The sequence below is a fragment of the Eschscholzia californica genome, unplaced genomic scaffold (genome assembly GCF_041429995.1).
Source record: "Eschscholzia californica isolate CP2 unplaced genomic scaffold, dmEscCali1.0.p SCAF_2, whole genome shotgun sequence".
Classification (NCBI taxonomy): Eukaryota; Viridiplantae; Streptophyta; class Magnoliopsida; order Ranunculales; family Papaveraceae; genus Eschscholzia; species Eschscholzia californica.
Window position 1 is genome coordinate 48,603,019 of NW_028238309.1, and position 20,276 is coordinate 48,623,294.

A 20,276-nucleotide genomic window follows, 5' to 3' on the forward strand; every position below is an offset into this window, starting at 1 on the left:
GAGTGCTTTTAATTTAAACTTAAATCAGACTATGGAGATCACTATGACTCCTAAATGCATTGTAAGTCAATTGACGAATGATAGAACAAATATTTCTTTGAGCTCGAGTAGCTAATAAATTTAGGTATTGGCCTATTTTCATCAGCCTGTAACCATTTAGCTACAAATTTTTGTTTATTGGGTAGTTCATAACAGAAAAATAAGTTCTTTGGTTATGGTATTCTAGTAAGTAGTTTAGTGATTCGTGGTTGAATGATAGTTTAGTAGTCGTTGTTGAAAAAGAAGTTTTTAACGAAATTGACAATGAGTTGATTACGCAAATATTTCAGAATATTTTATTTGAAATTGTCAACGGGATTTAGGGGCCCGACCCTTACAAAGAAAGAAACCAAAAAGGCAAGTCTAAAAAATCAAATAAACCTTACTCTTACAACTCAAAACTGAGCTAAGAAATAGAATACAATGAAAATCTAAAGATGCCGCACTCTTATTACTCCTCTTTTGTCTTCCCGTATGAGCCTTTGTAACTCGTCCGGAAGTTCATTCGGTGTCATCTCAGTATAACCCACATGTGAACTCATTTTTTAAAGTAAGTCTGCCACTTGATTTATTTCTCTATACACATGTATTGTTGAGCATTGTTTTAGTCGTACCCGTAAGTCTCTAATTTCTCGGACAATTCTCATAATCTGCCAAGGGGGTTCCTTGTCTAACTTTGTCAAGATTAAGACCGTGAGGGCTGAATCCGTGGCGATCTTAACCTTGGGCCTGTTATACTTGAGGGCGAGTTGAAGGCCCAGCAAAACCCCTTGCATTTCGTGCATCAGAGCTGATACCCGAGTTGTCTTGACTGCTGCAGCAACAATGGAGTCCCCCTCTGAATTTCGTAGGATAGCCCCGTATCCGCCCCACGATTCAGTGTATGACCCGTCCGTGTTTATGATAACCTCATCACCCAATGGGCCTTGCCATTTACATATGGTGGGTGCCTTAAAATGTAAAGGAATTACCAGGTTCCACTTTGCTAATATCTGCTTGGCCTCACTTGTTAATTTCGGTGGTTGTTTCCAAGCGACCACTTTGATTTTAACCTCAGTAATTACTGTTTGAAAGACGATTTGTGGTGGTTTATTGTGTTTCCGAAAGACCCTGTTATTCCTCTCAACCCAAATGTGGTAAATGTAGCCAGTGAATACCAGCCCATCCATTCTGCTTAGCAGTGTGCTTCCATGAAACATATTAACACACCATGTAATTTCGTCGTCCCAATTTACCGTATAATTACGAGCCCACCCAGCAGCTGTAGTAAATCTGTCCAAATAGAAATCGAATATGGACATTGGAACAAAAGGTGTTCATCCGTCTCCTCAGCCAATAAACATAGTGGACATCAAACTTCAATATCCAGACCCCATGAACGTAGTTTTGTTTTCGTTTTTAAACCCCTCTTAAGTGTTATCCAAGCAGCAAATGAGTGTTTAGGTATACGTTCCGTACACCATACTAATTTGGTCCATGGGATTGGTGTACCTTTTCACCGAATATAGTTGTACGTGTCTTTCACCGTATATTCTCATGTTGAAGTGATTTTCCAGACTACCTTGTCATCTTCCAAGCCACCTATCTCTACAAAAGGTAGTGAAAGGAACTCCTCTCCTAAGATGTGACGAATATGGTCTGTGAAAACCCATCTGCCATTTATTAAGTAGTCTAATACTAAAGCGTCTTCCCTTAATGTTGCGGCAGAACGATGAAAATCTGGAAATTTATTAGCTAAAGAGCCTGAAGGGTGCCATATGTCTCGCCAAAAGTAAGTCTGACTACCACCATGTATGAGGTACTGAACCACAGTCTTTGCAATGCCTCTGCATTGTAGAATCCGTCGCCAACACCACGAACAATTCCTAGGTATATTCATGGTCCAGAAACTATTTCCCCTGATTAGATAATTTTTAACCCATTTGACCCATAGAGTGTTCTTCCCAATAATAAGATCCCAGATATGTCTTAAGTTCATAGTTGTGTTCATCGTTCCTATGTCTCTCAATCCCATCCCTCCCTCTGCTTTCGGCAAACATACATCCACCCATTTTACAACCGGTCTGTTGCTCCCCTCCTCAAGGCCTTTCCACAAGAATCTGTTGAAGATCTTATTTATTTCCTTATATACTCGTTTAGGAAGTACGAAAATCGAAGACCAGAAGATTAACATACTTCCCAAAACCGTCTTCAGAAGTATAAGGCGACCTGCATAGGATAAATACCGAACTTTCCACGATTGCACTCGTGACTGTATCTGGTTAATGAGTGGTGTACAATCTGCGTATGACAACCGAGAAGCTAGGAGTGGTAAACCCAGATATCGAATGGGAAGAGTACCTATTTGAAAGCCGAGAACGAGATGGACTGCCTTGATTTGTTCCTCTGTCATTCCTGCACAAAATATAGAGCTCTTGCCAATATTCACTGCTAGTCCCGTGCCTTTGAATAATTTTGTGATCGTCACCTGGAGGGCTTGCGCCGAGGCTACATTACCTCTCATAAAAACCATGAAGTCGTCCGCAAAGCAAAGGTGCGTGACTACTGGATCTCTGCATCGCGGGTGTAATTTAAGTTGCCCATTTATGTATTCAAGCTGAATAAGGGAAGAGAAGACATCCATGACCATTACAAACAAATAGGGGGAGAGAGGACAACCTTGTCGGAGTCCTTTCCTTCCTGCAAAATAGCCATGAGCCCCTCCATTCACCATAATCAAGTATGGAGGGGTGGAAACACATTCAACAATCCAGCCAATAAACCGATCAGGTAAGCCAAATTTCTTAAGGATCTTGAACAAATATTTCAGAATATGAATTCTCGTAGAGGTCAATTGTGTTTGTAACCCTTGATGTACTAATATAATTAATGAATAAATTATTTTGTTAATTACTGTGTTTGCAAAAATATTATTTGGGTATATAATTTCGCATCCCTTAGGTCGAAATCTTGGATTTGTCCCTGATAACGACAACCTTTCTCTTTTAATCCGGTCGTTTAAACGAATCTCACGTATAACCGCAACCCTCGATTCAACGACTTATTCAAGGTCGATGGATATCCCTAGTTCAAGCTCGATTCCTCTCCCACTACTCCATCTTCATTCACTGCTTGTTGTTTCATTTTCAATTATTCAGTGTCCTCCAATCCAGTGTTAAAGTGTTCCTGAATTCTTTTAGAGAGAGAGTTGAAGAGAGATAGAGAGCCTCCGGTCTCTTGCGTGATTTGCAAAGACAAAGAAAAAGAAATGTTGCGCCTTCAAATCCAATAATCTGAAAAGTAGATCTCTCTCTTTCTCTTTCTCTCTTTCATAAGTTAAGAGTTTAGTTTAAAGGTCTAAATCCCGCTTCTGACCACTTTTCTCTTGTTACTATAATATACTAATTTGTTTCATTTTTTTTTTTATTTCTACGCTCAATTAATTCAAAATATTATCTCTTTCTTCTTTTCGACAGATCAGTTTTTGACAAGGTAATGTGATTTTTCTCTGGCATTCCTCTTAAGATTGTTTCACAGTTTGGGGGGCACAACACAATTCTCTCCCAACTTGTGACACTCTCAGAACAAGAGGTTTCATCCTTCCAAACTGGTGCCCACGGTAGCTCTAAAAATGAAGAAGAATCTTAAGCTCATTTGTTTAGCAAATGCCCCTTTGTAGCTCCAATCTGGCAATCCTCACAATCTCTTTCAATAATCAGTACAAGAATGCTCTTCAAGTTATAGACATTATCGACTCCATCTCCTTTCCATCATCCATGAACAAGAAAATCTTCTTGAGATATACAAATCAGTTTTCCATGATCTCAAGCATCTGAAAATAGAAAAATACAAGAATTTTTTAAAATAATGATACCGCCGGTAAACATCTCATTATACCTATCATAGGACGACTCATTCACTACTAGTACATCAATGGGGAAATGATAGAATGACTTAGAAATTGGTACTTAGAGGGTGACATATTTCCTCATTTAGAAATAAAAGCGGTCCCCACCGTAGTCAAACTTTGAAAAAACCTTGTCTTTTAGTGATTCCACATCAGCTGGGCACTAAAATGCCCAAAAAATTTGGGCTCTCTAGCATCTCCCACATCAATGAGCCATGACACAAGAATACACCTTTTACTGATTTTATATTTAGTTGGGATGCTCTAATCCAAAAGTAATAGTTCTTTTTTCTTTCTCTTGTAATTGTTGTCTTAACAATTTAAAATACAATTACTTTAACAAAAAAAAAAAAACAATTTAAAATACAATTACGTCTTTCCTCAAAATAAAATGTAAGGCGGAGAAAATATGTCTGAGTTTGTAGAGATGATGATAATCTATATCACTATATGGTGAATATATATATATATATATATATATATATATATATATATATATATATATGTATGTATATATATGTATATATATGTCTGTATATATATGTATATATATATATATGTGTATATATATATATGTATATATATATATGTGTATATATACTACGGTATATGCCGTGTCCTAAGGCACAAACAGTTGATTTCACTTTCCTCTTTTTAATCATTACAATACAATTTTTTTTAACTAGTTATTTTATTTCTAAGAAGAATACGATTATTTTTTTAATTGGGTTATTTTATTTCTAAGAAGGACTATATTTTAATTTTGACAGTAAGTTTGGGAGATATATATACGAGAGTGTAACCTTCCCGTATGTCTTGTTATATATATATATATATATATATATATATATATATATATATATATATACACGAGAGTATAACCAGTGTCTGGTGGGGCGCGGATAGCTCTATAATCTCAATCTTTGGCAGTAAGTCTGGAAGATATAATTTCAACCTTCAGAGATGAGTGAAATATGTAATTTAAACCCTTGCAAATAAGTTTAGGAGGTGTAATCTTAACCATTGAGAATAAAGGTACATTAAAAAAGATACATAAAATTATTTTCAGGGTCAACTAATCAAGTTTAAAGGTCAAAAATTAAACATGTGTTAAATGTCTAAAGTATTTGACCATGTAACCAATAAAGTATTGGGGTAGACATTAGTCTACTTTGTATATTAAAGATTTGATCAACTAAGTCGAGAAAGAAAAAGTCTACCCTAGTAAAATGACATAAATTATAAGTTAATAAGAAATAACCACGTTTTATCAATTACCCAACACAAAATGTTCATCATCTAGAGATCAGATTCAAATTTTGATCTAATATACTTTTAATTTAAAATTAGGAGTGAACTAATTTTCATCGTCAAGGAAAGTGACCCATTTATCCATCACTTTGAAGGCACTTCCCAAATTACTAAGTCCAACCCGCCCTTTGCTTTAAGGGGTCCGAATTGGTCTCTGGTTGGAGGCATAACAAGTTCAAAAACTCTTGGGGGACCGTCCAAAAGACCCCCAAGTGAACCGTATGAGAGAGGAACCCCGGTTTCTCTCTCATAGAGAGAAACCGGGGTTCCTCTCTCATATGGTTCACTTGGGGGTCCTTTTAGACGGTCCCCTAGCCTCACTGTAAGAAGTTCTACAAAGGGCACACATTCTTATAGGAAAAGTCTTTCAAGTCAAGGGTGTCGTGTGCTCTTTGTAAAACTCGTTCTGCCCTTAACACTTGTTGCTCATAACTTTGGTGGTAATAAATTTCATAGGCCCCGATTTGGCGATATACATCTACTTAAGAAAGGGCATATGGATAAGCAATGGGATATAGCTCAAATTTGTTCATAGTTATAACAAATTAACTGAAAATGCAGGTAGATACAAATTTTCTGTACACATTAGTTGACACTTAAGAAAGGGCATATGGATCAGCAATAAGAATCATTTTCTCCAAAAAATTTCTTACTTTCCGTTGTTTGATTCGCTATTTGTTTTCATTTCCACTTTGGCTAAGGAAAATCATGCATCTCTCTATTCAATTGTACTTCTTCTCTACAAGTTTTACAACTTCCAAGTAGTCTACCATCTTTACCGATAAGCATTAGGGAATATACGAAGTTGTATTCTATTTAAGTACAAGGGTAGACTAGTGAAAGGAAGAAGATGAAACCACTTTTGGATAGAAAGAGGGAGAGAGAGTCGTTGATGTTATGAGAATAGAAAGAGTTTGTTTTAGAGCCCCATTTTGGGAAACAGTTTCTTCACTTACAGATGGGTAAATGTTTTCCCCATTTTAAGGAAAAGTGGAGAAAATTATGTCACATGATTGGAGATTTCACTTTCCCTAAAATGGTTACCAAACTAAAAAAAAAGGTTTTAGTTTAGAGAAAATCTTTCTCTTTTCTCTGGAAAAAGGCCAATCAAACACACCCTTTGAGTAAATATTTCTCGGGGTAAATATTCCTCTACTTTTTTTCCTTTCCCCACTTTGCAATTAAACACAACCCAAGTCATTACCTTTCATTACCTGTTCGCATAATAACTAGAGAGAAGAACTAATAGAGTGGCAACAATTAAAGTTTTAGGGGAGGAAGATCTATTATCTCCAGATGTATTTATATCAAAGAGTAGTTTACATTAATACATTTAAGGACAGAAAGATACAAAATCATGATAGATAGAAATTAAAGAGAGATAAAGAAAAGAAAGATGGTGGAGTCGGCACGGACTCTTGCCGACGTCCCCGAAATCTTGGTGACCATATCCTTGATGGATACGGTTTGCCTTGATGAGATATCCACCATATCATTGGGGAGTATACGGTGGGATCTTGTGAGATACTCCCGTCGGTTGTCTTCGTTTCGTGCGTAATGTTCATACTTCGAACAAATTCGACAAACGGGCGAAACCTGACATTTTGTTGGATATCCATCAGGGAAAAATGGCTCCAGAATTTATGAGCTTCAAGGTAAACTCTCTATGATTTAGGTTGTTAAGTTTGTGGTCATCCGACTCAAGACCCACTGGCAATGAGTGGAGACGACCTAGACAGTTGCTAAATACCCCCTTTTCCATGAGAGACTATTCTCACACGCCCCCTCACCTGTTTTATGTTTCAGCATAACACGTATTTTTCAAATGTTTTCACGTTGATTTGGCGTGGAAACTTTCATTTCAAGGATAAAGTTGAACTTTTACGTAATGAGTTTAGCCACCTTGTTCGTGAGAAGATAAAGACGAATTTGATTGTTCCCCGCTACACATCAACAACCGAGCAACTTGCAGATACTTTAAGCCATTGAGTATTGACAACTTTCAGAAGATCATTAGCAAGTTGGTCATCACCTCCTTGTCTGCTCCAGCTTGAGGGAGAGTATTACGGGTCAGTGGGTCACAGACACAACATGCTCGGTCTGCCCACAACCCAGTTGAATGACCCAATAGTCTTAGTCAATTAACTAACCTAGATTTGAATCTTGTGTATCTTCATTATACTTTATCATATATTTACTATATATACATGTAAATCAGATTTATATCAATACAATACAGAGAAAACATTTAACTCTCTTTCGATGGGCCTCCTGGTCTCTCTCTCTCTCCATCACACAAGAATACAAAACTCACAGAAACGCTCATGAGACAGCAGGGTTGCCAATGAACTTGAGTAAACAAGTGCAAGAACAATCAATGATAATTGATAGATAAGTCTGCCTCACTGGGAAGACTTCAATGATCCTAACTCTGTAGTGAACATTCAGCAGCACCGCCACCATCATAAGTTATAGAAGAGGATGCACGGTTACTGACTACTAGCATAGTTGTATAGACTTCCCACAATGGTTTCTCCGACAACCACCACGGACGGGAACGTTTTCCTAGTAAGCACTTCACTCCAATACCTTCTACAACTTTCACAAAACGAGGTTGTTTCGTGCTATAACTGTTGTGGTAACAAAATTCCGTGTTGGAAGAATCACAACACGAAAAACTTAGATCATTTGAACCTTTAGGTTTCCACATTCAATTCACCTAAACATATCTTGGTGGATATGGAAGCAAATCTTGATCATAACTAACTTCTTGTGGAAATATCTCCATCCATTAGTACTTCTCTCTTAGGAAGATAAAAAGTCGTAAGTGAGATTTTGAGCGAGATGGAGAAAGTGCACCTCGAGAATGAAGAGGTATATTTCGACACAATTTTTGATAAGAAATTCAGATAGCCGAGAATTTTGACAAAATTTATGTCCTAAAAAACAGTTTAAAATGAAGAGCCTGGATCAAAATCTCTGACTAACATTAAAAGCAGCAGGTATAACAGTATAAATTGTCGGGCGAGTTTTCATGTCCAATGAGGTCAAAAACCCTGAAGTTGACATAACATTTATATATCTTAAGGAATTCGACGAGTTAATTTGAATTTGTACATAGGTCTAGCCGCTTGCTCAACTAAACATATTTTAAGACTGCCAAAACCCGTATTGCAATATGTAGATGAATTGTTTCCATAAGTACGAAAAACGGCTAACAAAAATCTTATTCAATTTAGTATCGGGTAGTTCGGCTGTGAAGCAACTCAACAGCAGCAGCAACAACCCCTTTACCTTCTGCAGATATATCAAGTCCCGGTTCCTCAATCTTCCTGCCAAGAAGTTTGTCGAGTTCGTTTCTCAACTTCTGCAAAACCCAAAAAGGAATAAATTTATGATAGATGTCTCCTCAGTTTAAACTTCTTCACTTTATTCCGGAAAAAGAAGTCGTACATGGGAAAAGTCTGAAGAAAAGAATACCTTTATAAGGTCTAAGACACTTTTTGATGCAGAGAAATGGAGGTATCCTTCAAGCATCTCGATTCCTTCTCCTGTCTTGCTTGGAATTAAATTGCCTCCAAAGAGAAGTAAAGCATAATCCGATATGTTTGTCGAATCTCGAACGTAAATGTTGGAAGTTTTCACCTTTTCGCTATAAACCATGTAAGGAAGTGGAAATAGATGAACACCGGCATTCACGGATGCTGGATGAATATCAACTTTACCCACTTCTTTCGTGTAAAAAGCTGTCCTTTTTCCCCTTCGTTTGCACTGCACGACATTTGGGTATAACCCGGCACATAAAATTGCACATACCATCTCTAGATCATCACTGTAGTGGTTGTAAGCCTGCATAAACAAAGTTAGAGATCGCTTAGTCCAACATTTCTTAGAAAGACTTCCTAGACCTGGGTAATTGGGTGGACTCGGCATCTAGGTTGGTAAGGTGGTGAAGCCTAGCTAGCTAGGTCTAGGGCAGGCTGAGAAAAAACCATTTTCTATGTGCGCCCCAAATTGGCCCTAGGTGATGCCCAATTCGGAATCATGTGGCTGGTATTCAGAATCAGAATAACTATACCATATTGCAGCCTAACCTATAACCTTATGAAGCCAAGGGACATGTACTTCAAACCCTAAAAAACATGTACTAGGACTAGTAGTCCTCGTTCCTACCTTAGGTCCTTTGGCCTTGTTCACGAAACCAATGTCGGATAGTAGATCCAGGAATTGTTTTCTCATGTCCTCCATCATCTGCAAAGTCACTGGTGATAAGTAACTCTCCCAGCAGTATGCCCTATCTCTTCCACTACGCTTAGCATCCTTCCAGCCTTCAAATGCTTTCAGAAGAGCGATATGATCACTGTGTGAAAAATAACGAAAAACTCTCAATTCTGGAAACCAAATTATTCTTAATCTTCATCAAGAGATACACACCAATATATGGAACTGTTACTAAGTTCAATGTCCCGACCTGCAAGAATCACCAGCAAATGATCTTTTTGCAGCATCAGCATCTTCCTTCCTGTTTATTGGAAGAACAAATGGGTCACGATGAGCAAGAGCAGCAGCAATTGTTAGTGCTGGGTCTAGGCACTGAAAAATAGAGCCCATGAGAAGCATCTTTCCGATGTTGGGTTCCAAAGGTAGAGTGCAAAGATGACGACCTGTTTGTTTTCACTAAACCAGATTAGGTAAAGTCATGGAGTAAGACCAATTAAAAAATAATTTGACTTTAAAAATTGCTTACCAAGAGGAGTGAGTTCTTCATTCTCGTCTAGAGCCCCAATTGTTTTGAGTAGCTCAATAGCATTTTGCACAGAAAGCGCATCAGGTGGTTGAAGTGCTTTTGCTAAAAATGAAGCGATGGATCCCAGCTGTAAGCTTTTTATATGAAGGCATAGTTCTTGCAAAGGTGTTCGGAGAATTTCAGGTAGCTGATACTGAAGCATAGCATCATGGATTATCTTCGGGTATAGCCTATAACAGAATCCAGGCTGAACACGACCTGCACGTCCTCGTCTCTGTACGTTTCACCACAACAAAAACAGAAATTTTATTCATCAAGACCATTTGCTTGATGTCAGCTCCGAGTGTCTGAGTCACTGGAATGAATTCTTGAGGATCATTTCTTCTATTTAGAAAATTGTCTGATTCCAGTTGTGGAGGTCAAGGCCCACATACCGGGTGGTCAAGTGTTAAATTCAGAGTCCAAACTATTAGCCTAATCCACGAATATAATCATTTCATGTTTAGTTGCACTGCAAATTGATCATTAGCATAAAACTATGTCGTCAAACGGTCAAAGACACCAGCGCAGCTCTGACACGCTCTATTTATCTTTTACGCAAGATGCCTTAATCATTTAGTGCCGTTCTGATTGAAAACGGTAAATTTTGGATCCAGATAACAATAAAAAAAATACGAAGTTTTTTCGCCCCTGAAAACCTTGCATAAACTATAAACCAATTCTTAAAATTCACTTGAAATTCCACTTCTAAGGGAAGCAAATCAGCAATTAAAGGGTGTCTTTAGAGGTCATTAAGAACCTGATGGCTAAATTATTCCAACTTTAAACTTTTTAAAGCAAAAAACTCCTACGATTAAGCACGGAACTGACATGAAGTTTTACAACAGAGAGCACTGTTAAACTGGTATTCTCGTAACTTTATTTTTAGTTCAAAATGGTTATGAAGTTACCTGATGTGCTGAGGCTTTTGATATCCATGATGGCAACAGGCAAGCTAGCTTATTCAGAGCATCATAACTGGTTTCCTTTGCCTTTCCACAGTCTATAACATAAACAACATCATCTATGGTGATACTACTCTCAGCAATATTTGTAGCTAGCACAATTTTCCTGCAAGGTTTACCAAATATAAAACATATTATCAACTGCTTGGGAGAAATTTTCCACAATAGCGACTAGTGAGAGGTGTAACCGTGTAAGTGAAGTTATAACAATACTGGTAGAGCCTAATGCTAGAATATGGTAACAGATATTTCCATGTGATGCCACATGTCTGGCATATGGTGGTGTACTGGTAGCATATAGACAGAAGAAACAGTACTAAACGTCGCATTTATGGTGAAGGTGCTTGCCTTAAGCCACTCTGTGGTCTATCAAATATTTCACGTTGATTGACGGTTGGCATTGAACCGTGCAGAGGAAGGACCAAAAAGTTGCTAGAATTTCCAAGAAGGTTATTTGCTTTAATTTTATCTAATAGCTTCGATATCTCGTCCCAGCCAGTCAAAAATACAAGAATCGCTCCCTCACCTTCATAGCGACATATGTATTCAATCGTTGCTTCCACCTACAAAGATAGACAACAAATTGACAACAATCAGGGTACTATGTTATAGATTAAAACAATGGGATTCCATTAAATCAAAACAACTATAAAACAACGTGATTTAAGCCTACCGAAAAAAAAAAAATAAACAGCTACGAAACAACACATTGACACCTAACAGCGTACTCAGATATTGGGGCAAGGTTTTAGGTTCACGAGGGAAATAGAAAAGCCAAGACCAGACTAAATAAGCAAAGAGGCTTTCGTCTCTTCTAAGTCACAATTTTCCCGTGCCAATGAAGATTCTCATGTGCCATGTACTAAAGAATGACTAACTAGTATACTTACAAGGCCCAAGTCAAGCTGGGCACCAGACCACTCTTCAAGTGAACATCTTGTAGATGTGCTGTAACTTTTATAATGAGAATCAATATCAACTTCCTGAAAAAGAAAAATAGTTATCAGCCTCACTGCACATAAATATCACATCTTAGTTTAAAAAAGCACAACATAAGCAGCAGTAGCACAACACATTTTTTACACTGTACACTGCTCGTCAAAGTTACCAAATTGTGGCAACTGTCGGATTGTAAATGTCGCCAAATTATTATATAAAAATTGTCCTTTCTTTTGCCACACTGTTACGTTTGCAGCACCATTTGAGTAACACAGCTCCTCAGTCCTCAGATAGTGTGGGTGATAGAGATGATGAGTCCAAAGTACTTGACCAGGACCTTGATGAGAAATTTTATGCATTTAACTCGTCGGGGTCGAGTTTTCTCAAGCCCGGGAGAATTGATAGAGATGAATGGAAGCAACTGTTTAAGGCATATGGGAGACGTCAAAAGAAGGATTGCCAGACCCAAATTCTGATTTGGCGTCTCTTGCATGAATGGCCCACTTAGAACCTTGAATAATGCGGGCCTGATCCACATGTCTTTGTGGAGATTCTACTAGTTTCTAAGTATTAGGATGGTTGAGTGTCTTTTAGTGTCTCTTTAATGTCTTTAATGTCATCTAGTGTCTCTTTAATGTTTTTTTATGTCCTAGGAGTTTAGAAGTTTAAAAGTCTAGAAGTATGGGATATTAAGGGTCAGTTTTAGGCTATATATAAGGGTTGTATTCTGCTGTTTGAGGAGAGACAGAGAGTATTCCAGCAGCTATTTCAGCTTTATGTGTTTGTGTGATGCAAATACCCCAAAGGCGTGATGCCTAAGGGCTCTAGGAGTGATTCCTAGTTGTACTAGTGTGATGCTAGTGTCTATCTATAATATAATCAAGTTATATTCTTCCTTAATCCCAGCTTCCCATTTCTGTCCTACATCAGTTTGGTATCCGAGCGAGGTTACATGATGGCAACTAGATCCAGACTTGGGAGAAGATTAACTGAGAATGAACGAGACGATATCATTTTTGAAATTACAGAACGACTCAAAGACGTGCAAACCAGACTAGCTAAGATGGAAACTCGAACACACCCATCTTGCTAAACATCCTGAAACTGCAAAAGGAGATGAGCAAGCCGGAAATAATGAAGAGAAAGCTCTATAAAATGAAACTTTATTTGATTATGGAATCTATGAGTATAATGACCTAGAGGATGAAGAAAATAGTTCCCATGTATCTGTTGTTGGACTCGTTACCACATCTCTAACAATGGAAAACGAAGAAACTAAAGACATTGTTGATCATGAAAGTGTTTCTATCGAGGTGGATTCCCATCAAGGATATTGGATTAATTGGAAGGGGCACCCACTTACTGACTATACAAGGATTAGATATGATGAGTTCAAAGTACTTGACGAAGACCTTTATGCATTTAACTCGCCAGAGTCGAGCTTTCTCAAACCCGGGAGAATTGATAGAGATGATGAGTCCAAAGTACTTGACCAGGACCTTGATGAGAAATTTTATGCATTTAACTCGTCGGGGTCGAGTTTTCTCAAGCCCGGGAGAATTGATAGAGATGAATGGAAGCAACTGTTTAAGGCATATGGGAGACGTCAAAAGAAGGATTGCCAGACCCAAATTCTGATTTGGGGTCTCTTGCATGAATGGCCCACTTAGAACCTTGAATAATGCGGGCCTGATCCACATGTCTTTGTGGAGATTCTACTAGTTTCTAAGTATTAGGATGGTTAAGTGTAATGTCTTTTAGTGTCTCTTTAATGTCATCTAGTGTCTCTTTAATGTTTTTTTATGTCCTAGGAGTTTAGAAGTTTAAAAGTCTAGAAGTATGGGATATTAAGGGTCAGTTTTAGGCTATATATAAGGGTTGTATTCTGTTGTTTGAGGGGAGACAGAGAGTATTCCAGCAGCTATTTCAGCTTTATGTGTTTGTGTGATGCAAATACCCCAAAGGCGTGATGCCTAAGGGCTCTAGGAGTGATTCCTAGTTGTACTAGTGTGATGCCAGTGTCTATCTATAATATAATCAAGTTATATTCTTCCTTAATCCCAGCTTCCCATTTCTGTTCTACATCAGTGGGCTTGATTATGGCATTATCTTTAGGAATTTTCAACCCTTGTTAAAGGTAGAAGATTACCAAATCTAGTGACTGAGGTTATTAGTAAATATCATCATTAAGGGATCTAAGCATACCTCATATAACTCAATCAGAGGATCTTTCTTTGAATCAGCTTGCTTCCTTCTTCTCCGTGTGTTTCCCTGAAAACTATCCTCTGACTGTATATTGTAATGGGTCCTCTCTAATACATCTTCAAGAAACAACTCTTGAACGGGAAAAGTCAATCCCTGAAAAACCATCAAAATTAGTTAAGACCAAGTAACAGAAGTACAGAACAATATCTAAGTTCAAGTTGAAGTCAAACATTAAGATGTGGCCACATAAATAGGCACTAAATGTGTTGTTAGTTTAAAGGCACTCTTTTTCCATATTAGGCGTAAAAAGAATTTATCCACGCTAAGGGACTAAACACAAATAATAAATAAAAAGAAAGGAAAAAAAGAATCATCGAATCTAGTAGCTCAGTCAGCTGACTGTCAGGGTTGGATTCACCAAGATAGAAGCCTATGGATCATTGATCTCATATTCCGCTAACACCGAGAAAGAAAATCGATGTACTGAAAAAACTACAAACAAAAAGGGAAGAAACCACCATCTCCGCTCTTAATAAAGTTCTCGCAACTTACTGGTATATGAATAGTTGGTGCGCTTCCGAAGTACTTAGAGAACATTTCGGCATTGATGGTAGCACTCATTAGAATAAGACGCAGATCTGGACGCCGAGGAAGAAGATCGTGCAAAATAATTAATAGAAAATCTTCATTCATGCCTCTTTCGTGGATTTCGTCCACTAGTAAATGGCTCACTCCAGTTAAATCTGGATCTTGGACCTATAGTTTAACATCCAATCAGGAAGGAAATACAAATCACAAACAATATAATTCAAATTGACAAAGAACACATACATAGGTAGCCAGTCAACAAACTTGCACTCCTTGGTCCTTACAAATTAATGCTTAGATATTATCCATGTTAGAGAGTGGTCGTTGGTGTACCATTTCTACCATTACAGAAAATTATAGTCTACCAATCACAGTCAGCTTCCATAGGTAATCAATCACCTTTCATCTCTATTAGACGTGTAGTTAGTAATTATTCAAGATGAGAAGAGGTCCTGATTTAATTTAATAAGAAGAAGACGCAACAACATTGGAAACTAGTGAACCTCGGATTGATAGTTTCAAGTTAAATTCGAAGACCAATGCTTAAGATTGTAAGTTGGTGAGTTTCTCATGAGATATATTTTAGTTCAAATTGCATCAAATAAGTGAAGTATATATGTTACCAATCGCCTGAGTAGTACTCCTGTGGTACAAAATAAAAGTCGTGTCTGTGCCGTGCGCTTTGCTTCCAAGCGGATTTGGTAACCCACAGTTTCTCCAAGATTTTCTCCTCTTTCTGAAGCTATCCGAGCAGACACAGATATAGCTGATATACGCCTGGGTTGAGTACATATTATGCTGCAATCTGCTCCACGGAGACATGCTATTTCCTCTTCAAGAATAAATTGAGGGAGCTGAGTAGTTTTCCCACAACCGGTCTCTCCTGAAACTACCAACACCTGTCTTATCAAATAAACGCAGTAAGCATAGGAAGCTACATTGAAGTACATGTAAATTATCATCTCCTAGCTTCAATAACACGCTGCTGGGTAAACGAATAACATTGATGTGGACTTGCTAGGAATTAAGCAACTATATAGACAAGCTCATAATTTTGCACAACTCATCCAGAGATTTAACGTCATGTTAATTAAGAAGAAACTCATAAAGGCTAATATGACCTATTTTGGGTAGTTATCTAATATCTAGTTATCAGATTAGCAGTTGAACCAGGAGTTAAATTGTTATTGTTTACCTATTTATGTAGGGATATAACTTCATACTCTACTATTACGACCTTTTCCTGAAATATTTAATTAATATATACAGAAGAAACCCTATAAACAAAGCCCGCCCCAGCGGTATAAATGAGTTTGAATAGACTGTGATTTAATTAGTGGAACCCATCTTGTCCTTGAACCTTCACGTTACTATTCACAGGTTATTGTTCATGGACTAAAGTTAAGGCCATAGCTTCGTGTTTAGGATATCATCGACAAAAGAGCATAGTTTCTGATATCTTTTAACTTCGTCTCTATTTATCCCTTGCATACAATTTATTTGTGTTTTCTACTTATAGCCGGTTGGAAGTTGGATCCAGGTTGCTTCCAGTGGTAGACTGACACCGCTAAGGATCGTAAGTTTGTAAGACGATTAGAGGAACCAAACAGGAACAAAAAAAGGATTAAGTAGCCTTATCACCTTTGATTACAGACCCGCAATAATGGAGGAGAGGCCTAGGAAAATAGTTATTGTTGCTTATGAGTATTTGAAGGGGGCTATAGGTAGAAAGCAAAGGGTTACACCAAGCCCAATTCTTTCTTCTAGCGAATGTATAAAAGAAGAGGACTATATGCAAAGATGGAACCTAAACTTCAAAGCTGTTCATAGGGCGTTCTTATGAGTATGTGACTGTTACGAGTGTCTGCAATTGCATGTCCCGCTTTCTAAATGTGGAAATGCAACACAAAGCAAAAGCATTCTCTTATCTTTTAATTTTTGTAAAAGCATTTGGGAGCTCTACATAAGTATGCTATTTTCACTTCCCTAGGAATCCTAAAAGACATTTAACTATTTTTCGAGATAAAACCTCACATGCCAGACATCTGCCTGCATGTAACGACCACAACTAAATTGACTTAATATACCTGATTATTTGCAACGGCTTTGAGAAACTCATCTTTCACTTTGTATGCTGGTAGCTTCTCCCTGAAAGAATGCATTGCTTTTAGACTTTCACTTGCCTGCAACCAACCGAAAATTGTCACATGGCTACTAAAATTCTCCACTCACTCCAACTCTAACTAATCTCCAAAATAAGTTCAGCTTATTACTTCTCTGCACCAAACAGTAAATCGAGATATTGCACCAAATAAGTTAAAGAGATTAGCAATATTCATATTTTGTACCTTCATTCTGTCCTGTTTATCCTTGAGATCGGTACTAAATTTCTCCTTGGTAGTATGAACCACCAATCCAGGACCAGATTTTGGTGCATCCACAGTAGACAAGGATTTTGTGCCACCATTACTACTAGAACCAGGGAAATTGTTAGCTGGTACTGCTTTTGAGCCAGCCAAAAGAGTATGTACTCTCGTCTCAGTTTCGGTGGACATCTTAATCTGCAATAAGTTCAACATGAATAAAAATTGAAACTTTATAGTACATAATCGCATTTGATATGATATTTAACATCCTTCATACCTCTTTCTGTGACGACCCATGTTGTTCATCAAGATCTGCCCTGTAATCTGGTAATGGTATTTTGCTGACTACAAGGGTCCTCCCTTTGTTATACGCGTGGCTTTATTCAACAAATCCAAAATCAAGAAAATAGGTTGTCAGTTGATTAAGCATGAAACCACCCTAACAACACTAATGTAATACAATTTAACAATGACATTTTGACTGTTCGAAGAAAATTTTCAGAACTATGGCTCTTACCCAAAACACAAAGTCCACAAACGCCGACTATATATCAACGAGAAAGTATTTCAGCCAGACATACCCATAGCTTAAGGTATTCATACTATTTCCCAAGTTACAACCTTTGGTGTTATTATAATTCAATATCTAATCATGTTTAATATAATCAGAGATTAAAGGCCAAAGAAAACTTACAAGTAAAGGCCAAGTTGATAAGCCATATCATACAAAGTCTGTTGCCCTTCACGCCCAAAATTCTTCTTGATTATCATTTCCTGCTCACTACCCTTTTTCATTTGTTCAATCTTACTCCACCATTCTTTTTCGTCAAGAACTTCAACCGGATTCTAATAATAAATGAAAAATGAAATTAAGCAAAACTAATAAGAACTGATATAATCAATCATTTATAATTCCTAGGGTTTTTCTTGTGGTTTTGAAAAGAGTAAATTAAAGTGTTTACATCTGCTTTCATTTGTCTAAGTCTCTCGGCTCGCCATACTGGATCCCACCAACGTTGTTCACCGCCACCACCACCTCCTCGACCGCGACCACCACCAACGCCGCCGCCACCACGACCGCGACCAGCTCCTCCTCCGCCACCACGACCGCGGCCTCCTCCGCCACCTCCGCCCCTGCGGCCACCTTGAGAGTTGGGACGGTAAGACATTGTAGTGCTATGGAACCTAATAGAAAGTGAAAGTTGTTGGCGAAGAGGAAGAGTTTTGTAAGTGGAGTAGAAGCGGCAGTTAACGCCCAACAAGCGAAGGGACATCAAATTAACACCTTAAAAATGCAAAAAGAGTATAGAAAAAGAGAGAGAGAGTTTCTTTTGTCAAATTCAACCCTTTTGTATTGTGAGTACGTGTCTGTTGTCGACCATTTTCGAGATAATTCAAATGGAGTGATTCAATCTTTTATTTCATTTTGTGTGAAGTGAAGTACCTTGGTTTTAGTCAGTTAGCGTAATTTACTCTTTTTTTTTTGTCAAAAGATATAGAGAGGAAAATTTTGAAGCCCAAAATTAGGCCTAAAATACTAAACAAAACCCAACTCGGAATAATATCTAAAAAAACCCTTCAAAAGATGAAAATACATTACTAACCTCATAGAACATTTCACCTACCTCTTGTGTCCCTCCTCCATTTCCCGCCCATTTCTATCCCTCTTTGTTCCCCAAAAATTCAGTCATTACCCACAGATTTACCACCTCTCTTCGTTACCACCTCCTCGTCAGTCGGAAGTGACATTTACCACCTCCCTTCATTACCACCTCCTCTCTCAAACACATTACTAACCTCATAACACCAAAAAATTTCTCTCTCTTCATTACCACCTCCTCTCTCAAACACAATCTCAGAAAGAAAAACCAAACGCTTCTTCCTCGTCTCCATTTTCTCTCTCTCTAACGTTTCAAAGCATCCCCTCGTATCCATCTTCTTCGTCTGTCTAGGGTGGTTACTTTTGATTAAAATGTGCGTTTTTTTTAAACAAATAGTTAGGGTTTTTTTAAAATGTGCGTTGTTATACCCTTAAAAGAGCAATGGAGTCGTGTGGTGGGGGCCCTGTGCAGGCGCACGACCCGCACCCCCCACCACACGACCCTGAGTTCGATAGTCACCACTACTATCAACGGTTGTAGAGTTAGATAGGAACCTTTAGCCACTATTGAAGGCGTCTCCTCAAGGTCGTGATTGACAATGGGTCAAGTACCAAACTTTAAATCGACATCCTTTTATACAAAAATAAGGGAGGTAAAAATATGTTACACGTAAATTAATAAAGACAATTTGTAAAATCATTAACTATAAATTATATTAAATCATCAATGAATCCAAACTCAGTGAATGATATTGCTCTAGGATTGCCTAACATTTTTTTCAGTTAAAGCTTCTCTAGTTTGTAGAGGCTTTTACTCAAAATTGGAGTTTTGACTTCGCATTCTCATACAATCCAAAATTAAGATCTTGAGAGATGGGTTTGATAGAGGAAAAAAATAATTATAGATAGAGATTTGCAAATGGCCAAATGGGGTGGACAGGGCATATTAAAGAGAGGGGGAGATAGAGAGAATTCGGCAAATGTTAATGTATGAATAGTTAAACAAAACTAATAAATTTAGGTAGAGTAAGATTTAAAACATTGAACTAATCTAATAGGCGGGGACGGATCCAAGGGCGTGCAAGGGGTTGCGGCGGCACTCCCTGGAGCCGCACCCCCTGGATCCTCCCTAAAAAATTTATAAAAAATTTGAAGGGCTTTTGTTAAGGTCCACATCCGGAGTACATCAATAGCAAATGCGCTTCGTAGAGGTTAATTGCCTTTGTACTCCTTTAATGTAATTAATGAGTACACGTATTTTGTTCGTTAGTATTTACAAATAAAAAAAATTTGGGTATATAATTCCCCATCCCCTAGTCCAAGTTTTGAATCCGTCCCTGCTAATAGACATGAGAAATTAACTCTTACAAAAAAAATGGCAAAGTATGTTTTTAACCGGTAACTTTATGTGGCAAGTTTGAACAACTTACCAACTAAGTTGTAGTTTACCGGAAAGAGTAAAGAACTTCCTAAAAGACGGGCCTCCTGTTGTGGTCCAGTACAACCGCACATCCCGCACCTCCCACTACACAGACCTGGGTGTCTTTTACACATGATCACTCAAAAAAAAATTGTCTACAGACAGGACCAG

The 20,276-nt window shown here is 37.9% G+C and overlaps 1 protein-coding gene across 1 annotated transcript; it reads right to left on the reverse strand.

Annotated features, from left to right (window-relative positions):
- Positions 1-8,271: 8,271 nt before the first annotated feature.
- LOC147558611 (RNA helicase family protein) lies at positions 8,272-18,588 on the reverse strand. The gene is made up of 16 exons (XM_086660352.1): positions 18,048-18,588; positions 17,780-17,931; positions 17,363-17,462; positions 17,068-17,280; positions 16,807-16,902; positions 15,343-15,618; positions 14,684-14,887; positions 14,132-14,284; positions 11,878-11,970; positions 11,336-11,550; positions 10,934-11,093; positions 9,984-10,257; positions 9,708-9,900; positions 9,410-9,596; positions 8,717-9,085; positions 8,272-8,603 (listed from the first exon to the last, which is right to left on the reverse strand). The coding sequence occupies exons 1-16, from the start codon at positions 18,357-18,359 to the stop codon at positions 8,472-8,474; spliced, it is 3,129 nt and encodes a 1,042-aa protein (XP_086516478.1). The 5' UTR covers positions 18,360-18,588; the 3' UTR covers positions 8,272-8,471.
- Between the last annotated feature and the right edge of the window lie 1,688 nt (positions 18,589-20,276).